This window comes from Sabethes cyaneus, chromosome 2 (assembly GCF_943734655.1).
Source record: "Sabethes cyaneus chromosome 2, idSabCyanKW18_F2, whole genome shotgun sequence".
In the NCBI taxonomy this organism is placed as follows: domain Eukaryota; kingdom Metazoa; phylum Arthropoda; class Insecta; order Diptera; family Culicidae; genus Sabethes; species Sabethes cyaneus.
This window is the reverse complement of record NC_071354.1, coordinates 20,438,498-20,459,093: the sequence shown is the minus strand read 5'-3', so window position 1 is coordinate 20,459,093 and position 20,596 is coordinate 20,438,498. Positions and strand designations below refer to the sequence as shown.

Sequence of the window (20,596 nt, the reverse complement as noted above, 5' to 3'; positions counted from 1 at the left end):
AAATATACTGAAAAAAAACATCAGTTCTTGATTTTATGATAACACATCGAGTTAGTGAACCTCTGGATAACCTTGATGGGCCTGCATTTAACGTCTGGTAAATTGAACCGCTATAAGAAGTCCATTGTTAAAAACAAAACATTTCAATAACACACGTGCTGGTTATTCTCCAACGAGGTGGTGTCGCGTTTCCCACCCTTAGTGAGTGCACCTTTTTGTTTGCCACCCCACCAGCCGCCTGATTTTGAGGGTACGATTAGGTGGCCAATTAGAGGTGTTAAACCGGAACGTGTGAATTTAAGCTCGTGCAGTATGTATGGAACCCGTGTTTGAGTACACTCAGTACCAGCAAATTGTTTACAACTAGTACCTATGTAGGCACACAAACACAAATAGTCTGTATAGATAAGAATGCCAGATCTAACATAAATTATGCAACCAGTGCATGCGTACTGAATTAATCAAGTTGTCGATTCTGCCAAGTGCCAGTAGCATTGTTTTTTGACCTGTGATTTACGGTTGTGGTTCTTAGAAAAACCGCGGTGGCCATGGAACAACGCTGCTGCTGGCTGGAATACCATGATAGCTATGAATGTAAACAACTTACCCGGTCGGGTGATGCGGCCCACGTTGAAGCGGTGTGTATAGTTGACCTTGAAGTAGTTCTCAACGATGGCACGCTCGGCTTTTCCTTCGCCGCGGATCGGCGAAAACAGGTATTCGGGATCGATCTGGTAGCGGATCTGCTGGTAGCTGTTGCGGATTGTAAAAGGGGAAGGCAAAATGATTAGAGAATGGTAATTGGTACTGACCAGGGAGTAAATAAGTAGGTACAGAATGGATAAATGAACCGGGTTACCGAGAAAACATTCTCGAGCGAAAGTGTTCCCTTTACTGGGATCGTTAAGTTAGAAACGTTGCTAAACTGGCCAACTAGAATTGTGTTATGCAAATTAAGCTACTGTTGGCTCTGATATACCTTGTGGAGCGATTGGAGGTAATAAATGATATCGGCATAGGAACGGTTACTATTACGGCATTTAAGTGAAAAAATGAAATTTCATCAGTTCCGAACGGATCAGCTTCGGTTAGTATTTGAGGTTATGCTCCGTTATTTTTAGTTTAAGATTCAGGCCGAATTCAGCAGTTATGGTTTTTAGGTTCCCTTCCTATCCGCCAGTTTCGCTGGTTGTGAATGGATTTGCAAGATTTCTGTTTGGTTATCGATTAAAAAAATGCGTGGTCACAAGTTATGGAGTATGAACAAATATTATTCAAAAACCTATCTTATTTTGCAACTTTGCGCTCTTTACGACCATTTAAATAGCAGATATTTGGTAATCATGAATGCGTTCAAATTAAAATTGGTAAGGATTGGGCCGTTGTTTGGAAAACTAATTTTTTCAGGAATAAATAAATAATAATCGAATTAAAACGCTACTTACCCAGTCATACAAAGAAATGTCAGCAGCACCGGTACGATTATAAAGTACCCCGGATGTCGTGCGATAAAGATACCCAACTTGTAAAAAGATCGATTCAAAGCAGTATCAACACAGGAGATGCCACAAGTCATCTGAAAGAAACAGGATTAATTAGTCATCTTTATACTTACGGATGTTTAGTTAAAATTCAAAGAAAAACATAAAATAGTCAATGGTTAATCTGCATATTCAGTGCAGTGACAGCTCTCACTTAATCATAATCTGTTTTTTATGGCTTTTCACAATCACTTCGCTGCTGTGTCATCTTCAGGTGTCATCCTACATGGTCAGAGCGATGAATTCAACAACACTCACCTGAAGGAGCCTGTAAATTGTCTGATTTTAACTTCCAAGAGTCGTGGAGTTGGAGGAAAACTGCCACAACAACAAAACAACAACAAACGAACACAGCAGCGCGGCTCTCAAGTTCACATCGTCTGAAATTCAAATTGAAAACGAAAGTTTTCCCCCGCTCGTTGTCGTTTGTTTTGCTTCTCCGGCGCCCGGCCGTTGCCGTTGCTCGACCGGATGGGCTCGCGAACCCGCCGAGAACGGAACCGAGGGGGTTACTTGGGTGCGGGCGGAACAGCAAAACGAAACAGGCCGAAGCTCGTAATGGGATGTAAACAAACGAACAACTCACAGCATTAGTGCCTCCCACTTTGTCTTTCTCTCTCTCGTAGGGTGGATCTGACGGAAATGTTCAAGCTGTGATATGTTTCTATTGTGAATCTTTCAATTTCATATCAATGAAATTCCATTTTCAAATTTAATCTACAATTCTGATTAGTTCAAAAATTTCAGACCCACCCTACCCACCGAAACGAAGGTGCGGGTCATTATTTTCAAGTTCGGAACCCTAGCAATATCCTCTCACGTGGAAGGTGGAGAGTGCAGTTCTTCGACCATACCTTTAAGCTTTAACGTTGGAAAAGGTCTTACGGAAAAGTGTGTGTATTCACGGTCTTCGCAGTTTCATGCTCGAGGAATTCCCCCAGCTGATTGGGGGAGTTCGGGGAAAGTAATGATAATCGTCAATGAAGTTGACTGGCAATTTCCCACGGGCCAAGCTAGTCAGTCGCTATCTGCTATTATTACTCCGACGTGGCGGTATCTTCATCATCAGTGCGGGTGGAACCGGTAGGAAAATCTTCAAGTTATGTAGTTTTCTCCCATTGCATTGTGCCGGGGTTGCTAGTCGGTAGGTAGTGAGCCAGCAGCAGTTTTGTAAGTAAACGTCAGCTTTGGTTGAGCTTTTCACTTCTCCGCTTTGGCTGTGGAATGAATAATTTGGGAAATTATACCAGAACCATCCATCAGCTTTGCGCAGTGAGCCGGAGCCAGAGCCGGCTAGTTTCATTGCTAAATGGGCTGAGCTGATTATGTTAATGCAATTGAATGGAACTGAGGGAATTTGTATAATTTGGGTATTAAGACGGAGAAGGCCAGGGTAGGTTCAAGTTGATGGATACATGTTTGATGTTCCTCTGTGTACTTAATTTGTTTGGTTTTTCTATTTGATTATGATGAAATCATTTCCGACGTGACGGAGTAATTACCTACATACACTAGCGTGCCCAGACATAAGCAAAAGATGGTGCACCCGACCTTTCAGAAGAATGTTTTGGCCTGGAACTTATCACAAAAATACCGGTTGATTGGATTGAAAACCTTGGACTTTCGGGTGCAACCCGATTTAAAATCAAAGTTGAAATAGTCCAATTTAGACTTGTAACTAGACTAGAAATTAGAGTTGAAGTTGGACTTGATATACAACATTTAATTATACCTGGATTTGAACTAATTTACACTTGAAATTTTGATGAAATTGGAATTAAATTAGACTTGGAATTGGATTTGAATTTAAAGTTGAAATTTGGCTTGAAATTGTAATAGAAGGTTAGATCGAAATTGAACACAAATTGGACTTACTTCTTTGGACTTACTTACTGGATTTTACTTCCAACCGGACATGAACACGAAACTAGATATGAAGTTTTACTTGAAATTAAAATTGGCATTTTTCGTCTTATTCTCTCACTCATTTTACCTCTATTCATTTCCGCTTTTACTGTTTCCAGTCCCATTTTGCGCTTTTGTTCCGTTTTTCCACCTTTCTTTTATGTACCATTTGCTTTGTTTTAGTATTCACTTTCCATCCGTTTTTCCTTTTTTTTCTGTCCCATGTTTCTTGCTTTGTTTTTCCGTTTTTCTTTGTTTCCTCTTCATTTTTTTTTTAAATTTTCATTTCTGATTTCCTGTCCTCACGATTTTCATTCATGTTTTGTTATTTTCTTTCCCGCTGTGGTCTACTGACCGTTGCACAGTGGGACAGTTTCAAAAATAGGGAGACCTACACATAAGTAATAGCATCGAAACCTTAAGACATAGTATAGTAGTTGCTTCAGAAAAGTTTCTTCATACAAAAAGCACTTTCTAGAAGTAAAAAAATATTTGGACATTAGGGTGTCCCTAAGAAGATGAAAAAAAAATTCTCTTTTAAGTTAGAAATGATTGTTACTTACAGAAAATTTGTAGCTACACTTCTTTTAAGAAACTTTGTTAAATACTGAAGATATCTATCTCTTACATGAAAGAAGTTATAGAGCCAAACTCTTAGGGACACCATTAAAGACAGTTTTTTGATCTAGCTCTTTATGAAAGCTTCGTACGCTTTCCAAATATTCTAAGAAATTGTTGATCATATTAAATTGCACATTTTCGTCCAAGATAGTAGTGCTCTATCTTTTTCCCTTCAGAAGCTATCACTGGTTTTTTAATTTTTACATGTTATCTTTAAGGGTGTGTATCTCGGGGAAGAGCAGCTATGAGCAGCTAACCTCACTTGTTTTTTGTGAATCAATTTATGCTGTATCCTCTGTATCATCTGTGCAAAGTTACCATAAAGGCAACCATTTTTAAAGCCTGAAACCACAGACAAACAGACATAACACTCGTTTTCCATTCATCGTACCGATTAAACCGTCATTTCAAATTTGAGCTTAGTTGGGAATGTCTCCGTTTTGGTCAAAGTGGCGCTTTTTGACGAAAAAAGGGGAATTCCCCATAAAAAATACTTGCTACTTCAAGGGATACCCATATTGCTATTTGATATTTGGGAATGTCGATCATAGATGGTGCTAGTGTTCAGGCTAAATGTGAGGTACGATAATTTTTGTTGATTTTTCTTCCAAGAGTTATGTCTGTTTGTCTGTGCTGAAACTATGGAAACCATAGTTATGTACTGTTTTCTCAAAACAAAAAAAAAATATATTGCAGTTTAATAGAACAGAACAATTATTGAATACTAACAGAATAATTATTGACTTCCTTTTTTCTCTTTCCTCTGCGGGTTTCCTTTTACTGTTACTTTTCTCGTCTTTTTCTGTCCCGTTTTTCTATTCATCACTGCGACCAATACTGTTGATCTATTGTGATATCGCCCGGGTGTTTATTGTATAACCTGCACTGCATTTCTTTTTGCTATAATCGCTAATTTGACTAAATACGTTATATTGTTATCGAGCACAGGACCACTTGTCAAAGCAGACGTGGTCCGTCCTTATCATGAGTCCTGAATTTTCTCTGTTCCGTTTTTCGCATTTCTTCTTCCGTTTTTCCCAGTTTTCCCCATTTTAGGCCCGTTTCATTTCTTTTTCTGTCTCGCTTTTTACCTCTACCGTTTAAACTTTTTTCTCTTTCTCTGTCACCGTTTTCGATATTTACGCTTTTTAACTCCTTTTATGTTCCGTTTTTCTTTCCCGTTGTACTCCTTTTGTATTCCGTTTTCATTCTCACCCATACATTCCGTTTCATTTCTCACCCATTTTATTTTCTTTTTGTCCCGTTTTTCCTCTTTCCTCCGGAGGCTCCATTATTTTGCTGCTGTTTTTTCTCCTTTTCTTTTCATCCTTTTCAATTCCATTTCCTTCTGCTCCTCTTTTGTCACATTTGTCTTTGTTTTGTTCGTTTTCTCTAAGCTTCTTTCTTCTATTCTCTTCCTTATTTTGCTTCGTTTCTCTTCCGTTCTTCATTTTTCTCTGTCCAATATCCTCGTTAGGCCTCCTTTTTTCTCCCGTTTTTTTCTTTTCTACTTTTTTACTCTTTTTATGTCCCGTTTTTCCTTGCATTCTGACAGGTTTTTCCTTTAGTTTTCTGTTTTTGGTATTAACTTTTATTCTTTTCCAGTTTTTGTCGCGTTATCTTTCACGCTCTTCTCTCTTGTTTTCTCCTTCTGTTTAATTTTTCCTTCTTTGCTTCTTTTTCTAGAGAGCAGTAGGAGATGGACTCCCAAGTAACAATTTGGGGTTTATTGCACTTTTATGATGGCATTCAAGACCAAAAATTGGTCTTGAAGGCCAGCATAAGAGTACAATAAAACTCACATTGTTCGGTAATCCATCTGCGAACATGCTAAAAAAATATTTATTATTTTCACAAGTTTACTTTTCGTTGTTTGGTTTATGAGATACTAGCTGACCCGACAAACTTCGTATTGCCACAAATTAACCTGTGTTGGACATAAATCATGAATCTCGGATGATCTTTGTCACAATCTCGAGTTTTGCAAGCCCCCCAGTGGGCGGCGCTTCCGACGGCGAGTCACCGGCAACACTCGCGACCGTCTCGTCCTGAATGATCTAGTGTTACTATAGATAGTTTTTGTGGTCTTGTATTGACTAATGTTTTATGAAAGAGTCTCGAATTTCTCGAGTTCGATTAGTTTTTAAGTTTCGCAAAAATTTCTGTTTTATTTGTATGAGAGTACACAGGGGTGAGAGGTCTCTAACTATCGTAAAATAAATTCAAGACTCCAAAATCTCCCGCATGCCAAATTTGGTACTATTTGCTTGATTAGTTCTCAAGTTATAAGAAAATTTGAATTTCATTTTTATGGGAGCTCCCCTCTTAAAAGGGGAAGGGGTCGTAATTTACCATAGAAAAAATTTCTGCCATCTAAAACTCCCACATGCCAAATTTGGTTCCATTTGATTGATTAGTTCTCGAGATAAGAGGAAATTTGCATTTCATTTGTATGGAAGCCCACCCTCTTAAAGGGGAGATGGGCCATAACTCGCTTTCTAAAGAAGAGAGGGGTCTCAATTCACCATAGAAAAAAATCTTGCGTCCAAAACCACTTACATGTCAAATTTGGTTCCATTTGCTTGATTAGTTCTCGAGTTATGAGGAAATTTGTTTTTCATTTGTATAGGAGCCCCCCCTCCTCTTAAAGTGGGGAAATCCATAGAAAATATACCATAGAAAGTATTCTTGCCTACAAAAACACCCACATGTTAAATTTGGTTCCATTTACTTGATTAGTTCTAGAGTTATGAGGAAATTTGTATTTCGTTTGTATGAGAGCCCCCCCTCTTAAAAAGGTAAGGGGTCCTAATTCATTATAGAAAAAATGGTTGCCTCCAAAAACACCCACATGCCAAATATGGTTCCATTTGCTTGATTAGTTCTCGAATTATAAGGAAATTTGTATTTCATTTGTGTAGAAGCACCCCCTCTTAAAGTTGGGAGGGGTCCTAATTCACCATAGAAAATATTTTTGCCTCCAGAAACCTCCACATGCCAAATTTGGTTCTATTTGCTTGATTAGTTCTCGAGTTATGAGGAAATTTGTATTTCGTTTGTATAGGAGCCCCCCCTCTTAAAGTGGGGAGGGGTCCTTATTTACCATAGAAAATATTCTTGCCCTCGAAAACTTTCACATGCCAAATTTTGTTCCATTTGCTTGATTAGTTCTTCAGTTATGAGGAAATTTGTATTTCATGTGTATAGGATCCCCCCCTCCTAAAACGGGGAGGGGTCCTAATTCACCATAGAAAAAATATTTGTCTCCAGAAACACCTACATGCCAAATTTGGTTCCATTTGCTTAATTACTTCTCGAGTTATGAGGAAAATTGTGTTTCTTTGGTACAGGAGCCCCCCTCTTAAAGTGGGGAGGGGTCCTAATTTACTATAGAAAATATTCTTGCCCTCGAAAACTTTCACATGCCAAATTTGGTTCCATTTGCTTGATTAGTTCTCGAGTTATGAGGAAATTTGTATGGAAGCCCCCCCTTTTAAAGAGGAGAGGAGTTATAATTCCCCTTATAAAGAGGGGAGGGGTCTCAATTTACCATAGAATAAATTCTTGTCACCGAAAACACCCGTATGCCAAATTTTGTTCTATTTGCTTGATTAGTTGTCGAGTTATGCAGAAATTTGTGTTTCATTTGTGTGGGAGCCCCCCCCCCTCTTAGTGGGGGGAGGGGTTTCTAACCATCACTAAAACCTTTCCTGGCCCCAAAAAACCTCTACATGCATATTTTCATGCCGATTGGTTCAGTAGTTTTCGATTCTATAAGGAACATACGGACAGACAGACAGACAGAAATCCTTCTTTATAGGTATAGATTTGTATGGGAGCCCCCCCTCTTAGTGGGGTGAGGGATCTCTAACCATCATAAGAACCTTCCTTGTGCCCAAAAGTTCCCCAAGCTTTTCAGCTATAACTCAGGAGCAACCAAAAATATGTTATCATGAAAATTTTGTCATTAAGAGATTGGAAATTAGGAACCAGATAAATATTTTTTTTATTTACTCTATACGCCGTCGTGACGTAAACTATTTTGGAAAGAAAGGAAGTGTCTGATGCGAAGAATGATTAATTAGATAAACTGGCAAATTTGAATATGGACCATATATATATTGGGTTGAGCCATTGCAGGTAGAGCTCGCATCGACGCTCTTTCGGTTGATACCCGAATGTTTTACTCACTAAACTACTGCTACCCGTGGCATTACATAATCTTATGCTTAGTTTTGTTTTATTTGTCCAATTCTATCATTCCCGTGTATACGCACCACACACTCCTATGCGATGATATTATTTTTGTATGACTGCTCTTTGTTTCTACTATCGAGAAGATAGAAGAACTACTAGGTAAGTCTGATAGAAACAAACAGCGCGTTGCCGACAGTTGCTCCGGAAAGTCTAGTGAATTAATAACCACCGGGTGTTTTTTTTCTTTACTCGCATATGACTCTATACGCGGCCATGACGTAAACTATTTTGGAAAAGGAGGAAGTGTCTATTGCAAAGAATGATTAATTGGATGAAAGGAGGAAGTGTCTGATGCATAAAATGATTAATTAAATGAACCGAAAATTTTCGATATAGGGTATGTTGCTACTTCGTCGTAATTGCCTATTCCCGTCCTATCCAACGCAAATTATTAAGAATATCAGCATTTTTATGACACACAATGCAAAACTTGTTATACCCTAATGTTTTAGTAAGTTGTCTATCATACGCGATCAATCAAAGTGAGCTGCGATCTGCTTAAATGCTTTTTATCATTAAAGAAGTCCTACCAGCCAAATTTCTTACGTTTTTTTGTGCGACGAAGAAGAAAATGTGGGCTAATCGTTTTAATTTCCGTCATGCGTAAATGAAAATATCTCACGCAAGGCATTGTCGTTATTCTACAGCCAGGAACACTTGCCTGACCTGCAGAAATATTGCAGAATAGCATTTGTTATGCCGTCCTACACAAATACATGCTCGCTAGCTCCATAAACATTATTGTGATTTTTAGTTCGAACGATGAAAAATTTTGATGGACAGATTTTAAAACGGTACGACGAATTTAAGAAATAAAGTCAGTTGCGTAATTTCAATAATATGCTTTAATAATCGCTTTTTAGTGATTCCAAAGTTCACGGATCGGTAGCTAAGTGTGTTTTAGTCAAATCAGCATAAGAACTACTGGAGTATTCATTAAATCCATCCAACAAATGATGAAAATTAGAATAGCTTTACTTACTATGACGGGAATTAGAAATAAACCCTAGTAGTAGTAATAGTTTAGTGAGTAAAACATTCGACTATCAATCGAAATAGTGTGGATGCGAGCCCAAGCTGTCATTGCACAACACAATATATTTTTGATCTAAATCGAATTATTCAATTCAGGGGGGGCTGTACTCCGCAAGGTCGAAAAATAATGGATTTTTGTGATTTTTTTCTGATGATCTTCTGATCTTCTGATCTTTAGTACCGAAATACCGGTACTAACACGAGAGAAAACCGGTACTTTCGGTACTGATCAATTATTCAATTTTTCTAACAAGCGTCCACAAAAACAAAGGTGAATATCAATTTTAAAATATTTACTACCAAAACTACGCGGAATATTTTGATGAAACAAGCGGAGGAGTTACTTCAGTGGTTTGACACCAGCAACAAAATTGAGGAAATCGTAGATGAGGCACCGCCGGGCGTTGGTTCTCGAAGTGATTAGAACATGCTTAGCGTGAAGAAAAATTTGAACAGACTTCAGAAGTTCAAAGCAGTTCCAGTTTCAAGGAGTTCGATTAGGCCTGTTTTCCAAAAAACTCGTCAAAGTGAATTCACTTACTTTGAAACTCAAGAATTAATGAGCTAGTATTGGACTATGCCTTTCGGTGCCTTGAGTACAATTTGTCTTGCATGGAAAAATACTGAGAAAGTCTGTCAGAAAGCTCTGTCAGTTTTGTTACTAAGATTTGTTTTCGCATACAGTCACTCATTGGGTCACTCTATTCCTGGTGCCGGTGGGGTTCTTGAAGAGTTTAGTGCATAGTCGTCCATCATCCTTGTGATGTGACCATAGCCTCCTGACTTTCATCAGGTGCACGATGAGAATCTCTCCATTTTTTGCAACCGCCAACTCTGTTAAGGCTAAGAGTAAGAATGTTAACAATGGTTCTATTCTCACAGTCACGTCACCTAAATTTTTTAGATAAGAACAAAAGCGACCTGGGTGACTCCCCAAGTAACGGTGTGTTTTATTCAATCTTTTTTGCGGGTTTCGTGACCAATTTTTGTCTCTAAAGCGACCATAGACACGTAATACAACCCAAATTGTATTTGGGTCTGGTTCCTTGAGTGATGGTACATTTGAAATAGTTACTGTAAGGTGAGGGGAGGTGACTTTGAACAGGGCCCCAAATCAATAAGTACTAAGATTTTTTTAAGAATAATATTTTTCTTGTTAAAAACTCTGGTACCGGTACCAGTACCGGTATTACCGGTACTGATGCTTCCAGTACCGAAATACCGGTTCTCATAAAATGCTGTCGGTACTCCCAACCCTAGATGGGAGTCTCCCCAAGCAGTACCTGTAGCTCGTGATTCATACGCCTCCGCCACTCTCCGCTTTCAGTTTGTACTCCTCCAAATATCGTCCGCAGCACTTTCCGCTCAAACACGGCAAGGGCGCGTATGTCCTCCGTAAGCAGCGTCACGGCTTCAAGTCCATAAAGAACTACCGGTCTAATAATGGTTTTGTTCATTGTTAGCTTCGTGCGGCGGCGTATGCTTCCTGATCGTAGCATTTTACGAAGGGCAAAGTAGGCCCGATTTCCCGCTTGGATGCACCGCTGGATCTCCTTACTAGTGTTGTTGTCTGCGGTCACCAGCGATCCCAAATACTCGTACTCCTCTACCACTTCTAGTTCGTCGCCGTCAACGGTTACCGTCCGTGGGAGGCGCGCATTTGTTTCCCTTGAGCCTCTTCCTTTCATGTATTTGGTCTTCGACGCATTTATTTTTAGCCCAATTCTCCTAGACTCCGCTTTCAGTCTGGCGTAGATTGCCTCCGCCGTCGCAAAGTTCCTGGCAATGATATCGAAGTCATCTGCAAAGCCTAGAAGTTGGCTACTCTTGGTAAAAATCGTGCCTCTCGTTTCGATGCCCGCTCGTCGGATCACCCCCTCAAGAGCGATGTTGAACAGCATGCAGGATAGACCGTCACCTTGTCTCAACCCTCGTCGCGTCTCGAAGGGACTCGAGAGTGTCCCAGAGATGCGTACGAAACATATCACTCGATCCAATGAAGCTCTGATCAGTCACGTCAGTTTGTCCGGAAAACCGTATTCGTGCATTATCTGCCATAGCTTATCTCGATCGACTGTATCGTATGCTGCTTTGAAATCAATAAAGATGTGATGCGTGGGCACGTTGTACTCCTGACATTTCTGCAAGATCTGTCGGATAGTAAAAATTTAGTCCGTAGTTGTGCGAGCCCCCATGAAACCCGCCTGATAATTCCCTATGAAACTTTGTGCTATCGGTGACAGCCGGCGCAACAGGATCTGGGAGAGTACCTTGTAGGCGGCGTTTACCAGCGTAATACCACGATAGTTGCAGCAGTCTAGCCGATCACCCTTTTTGTAGATGGGACAAACCACTCCTTCCATCCATTCCTCCGGTAGCTTTTCCTCCTCCCAAATCCTCGAAATAACCCAGTGTAGAGCCTTTGCTAGCGTTTCCCCGCCTTGTTTATAAAGCTCTGCCGGTAGGCGGTCCTTCTCAGCGGCTTTATTGGTCTTCAGCAGCTTGATTTCTCGTTTGACTTCTTGGAGATCAGGTGCTAGGATATCACTATCTTCCTTGGGCGCTCCTAGGTTAATTTCCGTTCCGCCTCCTTCTGCGACTTCACCATTGAGGTGTTCATCGAAGAACTGCTTCCACCTGTCGACCACCTCGCGCTCGTTTGTAATTAGATTCCCTCCCTCGTCCCTACACATGGCAGGTTTCGGTGTGTAGCCCTTCCGAGTTTGGTTCACCTTCTCATAAAACTTGCGCGTGTCATTAGCTCGGAATAGTTGCTCTAATTCTTCACGATCTCTGTCCTCCTTTTGGCGCTTTTTTCTCTTCAGGATCGTGGTCAACTGGTTCCTAGCTCGTCGGTATTTGGCCAGGTTCTCTCTAGTGGCAATACTTAGATAATTTTTCCAAGCATTTTTTCTCCTCCACCGCTTGTTGGCATTCCCCATCAAATCAATCATTTTGTGTACTCCGAGGCTGAATACCTAGTGCCGCGGTAGCGGCCTCTCCGATGGCCGAGCGTATTCTGCCCCAACCGTCTTCGAGGTTTGAAGCACCTAACTCCTCGGAAGAAGGCAGTGCCTCATTCAGTACTCGCGCGTAGTTCTCGTCAGCTTGTGGGTTATCATTCATTTGGCTGCCTGATGTTCAGCCGAGGAGGGTGGCTTTGACATGTCCGTTATGCAGTGGACAGCTTTGAGCGCACATGTACTGCTACTAGGTAATGGTCAGAATCAATATCCGCACCCAGAATGTGGTCAATTTGGTTCATTGTACGTTGGTCAGATGTTCTCCAGGTGGCTTTGTGGATATCCTAGCGCGGGAAAAAGGTACTTCGGATCGGGACCCCCTTATAACCTACAACTCCATACCTCCATAAGCTTTGACGGTCGTAAACCGAACCATAGACATTATTTTCTACATCGTTTTGTTAAGCAACCTATCGAAGCAGGGAAAATTTCCCCACCTACCTTGAGTCCCCAAACGAGTTCTCCATACTCGTATGTGAATCGTGTCTTCCTATTCTAGCCATTGTTATGTTGCACTCCGCGTGTGAGTGCCTCGTTCGCTCTCATTCCCGCATATCCCCGTGGTGATAAATAAATTGATAAACAAAGTTGGTTAAGTGGAGTGCGGTTTAGACGAGAATCAACGCTTAATTAGCCAAACGTCCAAGCGAAGTAATTTTGTTTTACATTAAATTTAACAGAGATAGCTTGGGCACGCCAGCGCGTATAAATGAGAGTGTTCCAAGTAATTTAGAATGAACTCATTAGATTTTGAAAATTCCAATGTTTGCTTGAATACTCGTAGTAGTTTAGTTTTAGGTATGCTGTCTTACAAGGGTCACGCTACCGAGTCTCATGTTGGGTCTGCAATCTTGGTTTTAGCGCCGAGACGTTTCTTAATTCATCTGCCCGCTTCGAGTCAGACGCTGTAATAAACCGCTCCTAACTTGAATAATCACTACGATGAGGAGAACGTTGCTGTCAAGAGCCGTCCCTAAATAAAATGCTTCCAAAAATGAAATATTTCAATAAAATTTGTTTAGTGAGAGTACTGCAGCTATGAACAACGTTCGAGGTAAATGGCCCCTGCAGTTACTGAGGTTCCTTTAGACCCAATTACCTGTTGCTACATCATTACCGCTTGCATGCAACAAGTTAATGCTGTTGTACTACATATGTTCAAGCCGATATCGATGTAGTCTATGCTGATACACATTACTATGAATAGCATAAAGTTTACTCTCACTTTCATTAGCTTGATGAACTACCTATGCTTCTGCTATTACCTTCTATCATTAGTGTTGCCCAGCATGCGCTCAGGCAGTATACAAACAATTCAATTGAGTTGATCAATGTAATTTCAGACAAACTGCTCCTTTGATATTTAAATGGACGTGTATCTTTTGGAAAGACTCAGTAAAATATGTTTCACGTGTACGGAGCATAGCTATTTGGTTTCAATGACCATTAACAGGACCATCATTGCCGACCAATACCCGGTTATTATGTTCGTAAGCAAAGCTTACAAACATTATCCGTCCGTCATATACCAGCAACAAAATTGATACCGCGCGGGCCCGAGGGGTTCCACTATAGGAGCGAAACTTTACTGTACCGCTATTGTTAGCTTTGAGCTTTGTTATTTTCTCCTTTTCGGAAAGACCACGATCTCCACGATCATTGGCAAAAAGAAATATAGCATTATATATTCAGATTTGTTCCGCCGTGGCTGCCGGATTTTTCGGCGCAGGAAGGTATGTAATCTAAGTTAATAAGAGTAAGTGCCTTCGACGCACGGAGCAAAACAGTGTGAAGCTCGCACTTTTTTTTCGGAGCGTAATTATTCGGGAAGTTTATTTATGGCAAAGGTTACGTAATGTCCGTTCGACTTTGGCGCTTGAAGTAATAATACCTACGTGTTTACACTGGGTAAGAAAATAGTGAAAAATGTTGATGATTGATACTCAACAGTCTTTCAATGAGGAAAAAAACGGTTTCAACATTTGATCTTTTGTTCAGTGCTGATTTTATTACAGTTACCAGACCAGTGTTGATCAGTGTAACTTAAATAGTAAGCATGACAAAAACAAACGGAAACAACGGTTCCGTAATATTTACTATACATTGTGATTTGGAGGTTCCGCTTATTTTCGAGTTAAGTGCTACCGCACCATCAATGCAACGAATGTAAAGGAAAGATTCACGAACTGACGAAAATCCTTCAAGCGTGAAAGCAATCTCAACGCATCATTGTAAAAAAAACTTACCACCTTTCTTGTCGTTAACTCTTAAACAAATATTCACGGGCAAATTTCCGTAACCTTCCCGAGGTGCAATAAAATCTCTCAATTTGACTTGCTAATCTCTTCCACTTACCGAGCGCGGTAACCTTCTGGTACGGGTGCGCCCGCGCCCCTGCACGGTTGATCCATTTTCCACGCTACCTACCTATGGACACTCTTTCGAGGGCTAGCCGGTTTCGAACAATTTCAACTGTCAAAGCAATGAACTACATTTTCCATCTTGGAGATGAAAGTCACATCGTGGATAAGCTCCGGTACCCGGCTAATCGCCGCTGCATGCTGCTTTCTTGGGCCGAGCAACTCCGTCGAAAAGTGGCGCAAAAACGTCTCCGCCGCCGCCATGGTCACCCAGCAGCTCCAGCGGAGTTAAAGTAGTTACACAGTGAGTGACTTTATTGCCCCATTGTTCAGTGGCAGCATCCCGGAGCGGGAATGCCTGCCCAGAGACGCGGTACTGTTTATTTTCAAATGAAACTACCGCCGCCGTCCGTTCCTTTTCATCGGCAAGAAAAACCGCAAAAGTGCAAGCTTTTCTCGGATTTACAGCTGCCTGTGCAGTGCATAGTGCCACTGCCTGCTTAACATAAATTCGCATCGTTAACCTTGTACTTTTTATTAATAGTAATTGTTCAATTTCTTTCCGCCTGCAAATGGTTAGCTCCGGCCGACGGCCGTCGGCTAACAATCGAGGCATTAGCCAGAGGCGTGACGGGCGGGAAAAAATTGCAAATGAGTAACAAGCGCGGCACCAGTCAGTGTGCCTGGATGCTAATCGCTGCCAGTTTTCCGCAATTCTGAACCACAGACAAATCGGATTGGTTCGCTGTGGGGATTAGAACAAACCTACAAGTGTCTGTGTCTAAACCAGAAGTCCATCCCAAATCCAGACCAGTTTATTAAGTTATTCAAAAAACTTGAAATGTCTCATTTTTCTTATAGTAGTTTAACGATCATTTCGATAGTGCAACAATTGACAAAACCTATATCATAACTGTATAGGTATATACTAACCGTAACCGAAATAAAACAGGGTAAATTCCAGAGCAAACCGCCGTTAACGAAAATGTTATTCAGTTTTAATAAATCACGACACGAGTCAAATGTTCGGTTCGACTCGAAACCGTACCGTACCGTAATTAGGTTATATCGCTCGGAGTGATCACGTCAGGTTGTCTGTGGCGTTGTTGACTCTGTCTGACTGAGCTTCTGCGCGATGAATGCCATTATCTTGTACACCGTCGGACGAACAAACTTTAAAGTGTGTTAATTCCATAGGCTGGCAAAAGGTGCACGCGAATGTGGTAAATATGCGTTTGCTTTGCTTATGAATGCATTGGAGCAAAAGAGAAAGACGGGTAGAGAAACTTTAACGATTCGTAATGTCCGCTCATTGAGGAGCCTGGCGCTTGCACTTGTTGACTGCATTCGCCGGCCTGACCTAATGGCGGTACGTTTTTTGAGATATTAATTTTATTCTGAAATTAGCTGGAAAGAAAGGTGCAATAAATTGTTGAGTAAGAGTAGGAGAAAAAGAAAGGTGCCATAAATTTGTCGAATGAGCTCATGTTAAGGTTGACGGGAAAAATCTTAGTTACAAACAATTTAAAATATAGGTCATTTCATTATGGTTAGCTGCAATCAAAATTCTGCAATCTGAATTAAAATTGAAGAAATTACTCGACAACATATCATTCCAATTGAGTAAGAACTAATTGAGTTAAAAAGCTGCTTCGATCAAACATCCTTTAAGGTTCATCATCGAGGAAACATTTTGTCCCGTGTTCAGAAAACGTTTACTCTGTTCTACTGTTTACTTCACAGTTCCATAGAAAAATTGACTAGCTTAATAAAAATGGAGAGTCTATAGCCTAATGGCGGTACGAATGCTGGCTTGACTTAGGACTACGAAAACGGTCGTCCTCTAATTGTTGCTTCCAAATGGCACGGCGTTGAGGCATAAGGAGAGGAGGTGAATAAAATCGCTTGTTCGGATATTGAAAGAGCACTTGATAAGGTTCCTTTCGCCTCCATTTTGGCCACACGTCATCAGAATGTGCCGCCAATAACTATAAATTAGTTGGATTGCTTTATTGTTGTCACTGGTCAGCATGCTCAAAAGCACATCATTTCTGCATATCTTTTAATGTCAGGTTGGATATTTGATCAGTTATGAAGAATTTGACGAAAAAACACAATTTTCAATTGATACTGAATTTTCAAGTGGCAAACCTCACAGTCCAGATGGTTCTTGAAGGTCAAACTAGGATCACTGACTACACAGTCAATCTCCTTCTCCCTAGAAGTTTGCTTTTTCTTTGGGTCGAAAGAATACAGCACACCATGGGCGTAGCGACGGGGGGGGGGGGGGGGGGGGTTGGGGTGTTCAAACCCCCCTAAGGAGAAAATTTGTTATACACTTTCAAGCTTGAAATTTCACAGTCAGCTGTTGTTTAAAGTACAGGAAAATGTACGGGGCTGATTGTACGATCCCCGTCGGCGTCGTGAACTTAGAGCCGGGGTGGTTCGTGCTGTTTAGAGCCCCATTTAATTCGATCTTGGGTTACTTGTCGCCCATTTTCCAGGCATCTCTGAAGTCGCAGTTTTTTCCTGCTTGAATATGCCGCTGGATCTCCTTATTTTTGTTGTTGTCCGCGGCTACCAGCGATCCCACATACACGGGCTCATCTACCACTTGTGGTTCGTCGCCGTCAACGATTACCGTCCGCGAGAAAAGCACGTTCGTCTCATTTGGTCCGCGTTAAATCAGACCAGACCAAATTGCAAAATTTAAAAGAATGAGTTAATGACAGCAAACGATCAAGAATTTTCTAAGTTACATCTTACTCTAATAAGACTACATAAATGTTGCAAACAGCCAGTGTTATGAGATGATTTCGAACAATTGATAGCTACAAACTATACAGAGCAGCAAACTTTGAACGCGTTTTTCTCGAAATAAGATTTTTGTCACTTGTTTCGGTCTGACTTATTAGCGACCATTTGAGTTATTATCATTCATGTATTTGGTCTTCGACGCATTGATTTAAAGCCTAATCCTGCTAGGCTCCGCTTTCAGTCTAGCACAGACGGCCTTCGTCGTGGCAAAGTTTCTGTCACCTGCTTAGCCACCTGGCAAAGTCATCTGCTTAGCCAAGAAGTTTGCTACATTTACTGAGAATCAAACCTCCCTTTTCGAAATCTGATCATCGGATCACCTTAACCCGAATCAGCCCAGAATTACCCCGCAAAATCAGGCAAATTTTCAACTTTGAAATGCTATTGCATCATGGTACAGAGCTTATATACTTAATGTGATATTTCTTGTCGAACTATATCTATTTCATTCGAAATGGTGTTACCCAATTATGGAAATAGCGATTTGTTTTCATTTTATAGCGAAAAGTATAAAATTTGTCAAGTGATGCCATATGGCATCATTGGGATGATTCGGGTTAATAGCGATGTTGAGAATCATACAGGATAAGTTGTTCTTCAGCACCCTCGCTGCGTCTCGAAGAGACTCAGTTCTATGGACTTAAACAGCCTCTCCCAGCCGAGATTCAAACATACAACGTACCTCAATGCCGGCTGGGAAGCCATAACTTTAACTCTGTTATTTCAATTTGATTTTTTGTCTGATGAGCAAAGCAAAGCCGTGGGATTAAACGTCCTTTCGAAGACTTGATTCTTTTTCATCGACAGACTTCGCAGTCGGCTACTAGAGTACAGGACAGTTACGGGGTTAGTGCAAAAATCCTACTGACTCTATCTAGCACCACCGCCTAGCCGAAATTCGAACATGCGACGACTACCTACCTGTTAGACCAGCATCGTACCTCGAAACCAACTAAGCGGCATTTGTCTCATGAAGAATACTCAATTTCAACCAAAATAGTTTTTAACTGAAAATATTTCTCCATTTCCTGAATAAGCTGCTTACGGTTAGGCTATGTCAGTTTTGTTTTTGTAAAACCTCCCCCCAAGGAACTTTTCTGGCTACGCCCGTGCAGCACACCGTCGTATTTATACGATTCCTTCAAATAGAACATGATCCGTACGATTGACTCCTGCACTTGGATTTTTATGTTTTCTAGAGCTTTTATCCACGTACGAAGAGGGTCAGGACGAAGGAGCAGCAATTTTCGGACGCTTGGATAGCTCCATTTAAGTATCCAAATTGGACTTATGTAAACATCAGCCACGCTATCTATGCTAACACACAACCACAACAGAAAAGAAAACACTTAATGGTAAAATAAATACTTAACCTAGTACTCGCTGGGACGTGCTAAACTTGCGTGACACGTCGAATAGCACCAGGTCGTACCAGTATGAGTTATTAACATCGCCACTGTGATCTACCTTGTGATCACAATCAGGGATGGTTCGATCACCTAAGACTTAATTTTGATTCACTTGATAGTACCGTCTAAGCCTAGCAAACAAACAACAAAGTTATAAGGAGAATAGTTGTAATAGTAGTAATATAGAATTAGGAGAATATGAGTTGAAAGTAATGCAAATAAATACGAACTATTGGAGGAGGTGGAGGATCGTTCGATAAGAAGAATGGTAGACTGCATGAAACTGAGAAATTTCGATATGAGACCAAAAATATATTGAGCAGTTCAATTGATATGTGAGACTCCAACCCATACTTTCTCGGTTGGCACCCGAGTGTTTTGGCAATTAAACTATTACCACACAACCCTATATTAGATAGCCTCATATCTAATTTATATTTATTTTATGTATCATGTGTCTGTCACACAAAACAATCAATAGAGACAGGCTATAGCAACCGTAACGTTATTCCTTGTGCGACGTCCATCGCAGAAGAATACTCAGTACGGAATGCCCCTACCTAGCCACTATGGGTAAGAAATTAAAATTTCGGGACAAAAATATTTGCGGTTAAACGGCATGTCTCAGGTCAATGTGGTCTTCGGCAAATTTTGAATAAAAAATTGATGCATATTTTGAAGGGGTCGTCCAATATTTATGCATTACTTAAAGAACAATTTAAGTAATAACTTTTTGAGTAAACTTTTTTTCACATTTTTGGGTTCAAAATATTAAAGATAAACCAATTTCAAGTAATTTTTCTGAAGATATGAAACTTCTACCTTTTACTCATTTTCAGCAATAGACCTTTGTTTATAACAGACCCCTCAAATCACATTTCTTCTTGTAACATGTATATTTCAACAGACAGCTCAATGTGATGTTCTAGAAAATATTTTGCACATAAAAGAGGAATATTTTTGCTGAAGACTGTTTTGTTTTATATGCATTAATTAATAAGATATAACTGCTGTTACGTTTAAAACCGATTATCTTAGCCATCTGCTGGTATCTGCAATTCGTTTGCATACCAATTTGTAGGAAATTGTTAAAGCTATCTGCCCAAATGTGTATTTCAGAGTATACCTGGAAATATTATGGCTGGGAATACCTGGGAATAGCGCGGATTTTTTTCATACATTTTATAACTTAATAAATATGCGTCTTAGCGTCAAACAGTCTTCACAGAAAATATGTATTTCAACATACTGAATAACTTTGTAGAACATTTGATAGTAATAAAATAATCGTGTGCAAAGTTATTGAGTGTAATTGATTTTTAAGTGCTCTATTTTAACACATCATTATATTTCGCATCCGGTAAGAGATAGATAGTTACTTTATTCAGCAAAGTTGCTTATTTTAGTATGTTCTGCAACTTTTGGAGAAAAAAACTTTTTTTTTTAAATTATTTAAGAAAACAAAAGTTTGTATCACCCTAGTAGGTGAATTCATGGTCACCCTAATAGTGCAGGAAGAGGTGCTATATTTTATTATTTTACTTCTCCGAAGACACCACCCATGAAAAAATATACTAAAAACTAATGCAGAAAAAGCAAGAGTTTTCAGCAAAAATATTCCTCCTTTA

The 20,596-nt window shown here is 40.2% G+C and overlaps 1 protein-coding gene across 1 annotated transcript in view; it reads right to left on the bottom strand.

Moving 5' to 3' along the window:
• Positions 1-20,596, bottom strand: part of LOC128737314 (patched domain-containing protein 3) — a 195,343-nt gene that overhangs the window by 82,155 nt on the left and 92,592 nt on the right. Inside the window, exons 2-3 of the mRNA XM_053831930.1 lie at positions 1,446-1,576; positions 608-753 (exon numbers count right to left, since the gene is read on the bottom strand). Coding sequence (XP_053687905.1) covers positions 608-753; positions 1,446-1,576 — 277 coding nt within the window. The remainder of the gene's footprint in view (positions 1-607; positions 754-1,445; positions 1,577-20,596) is intronic.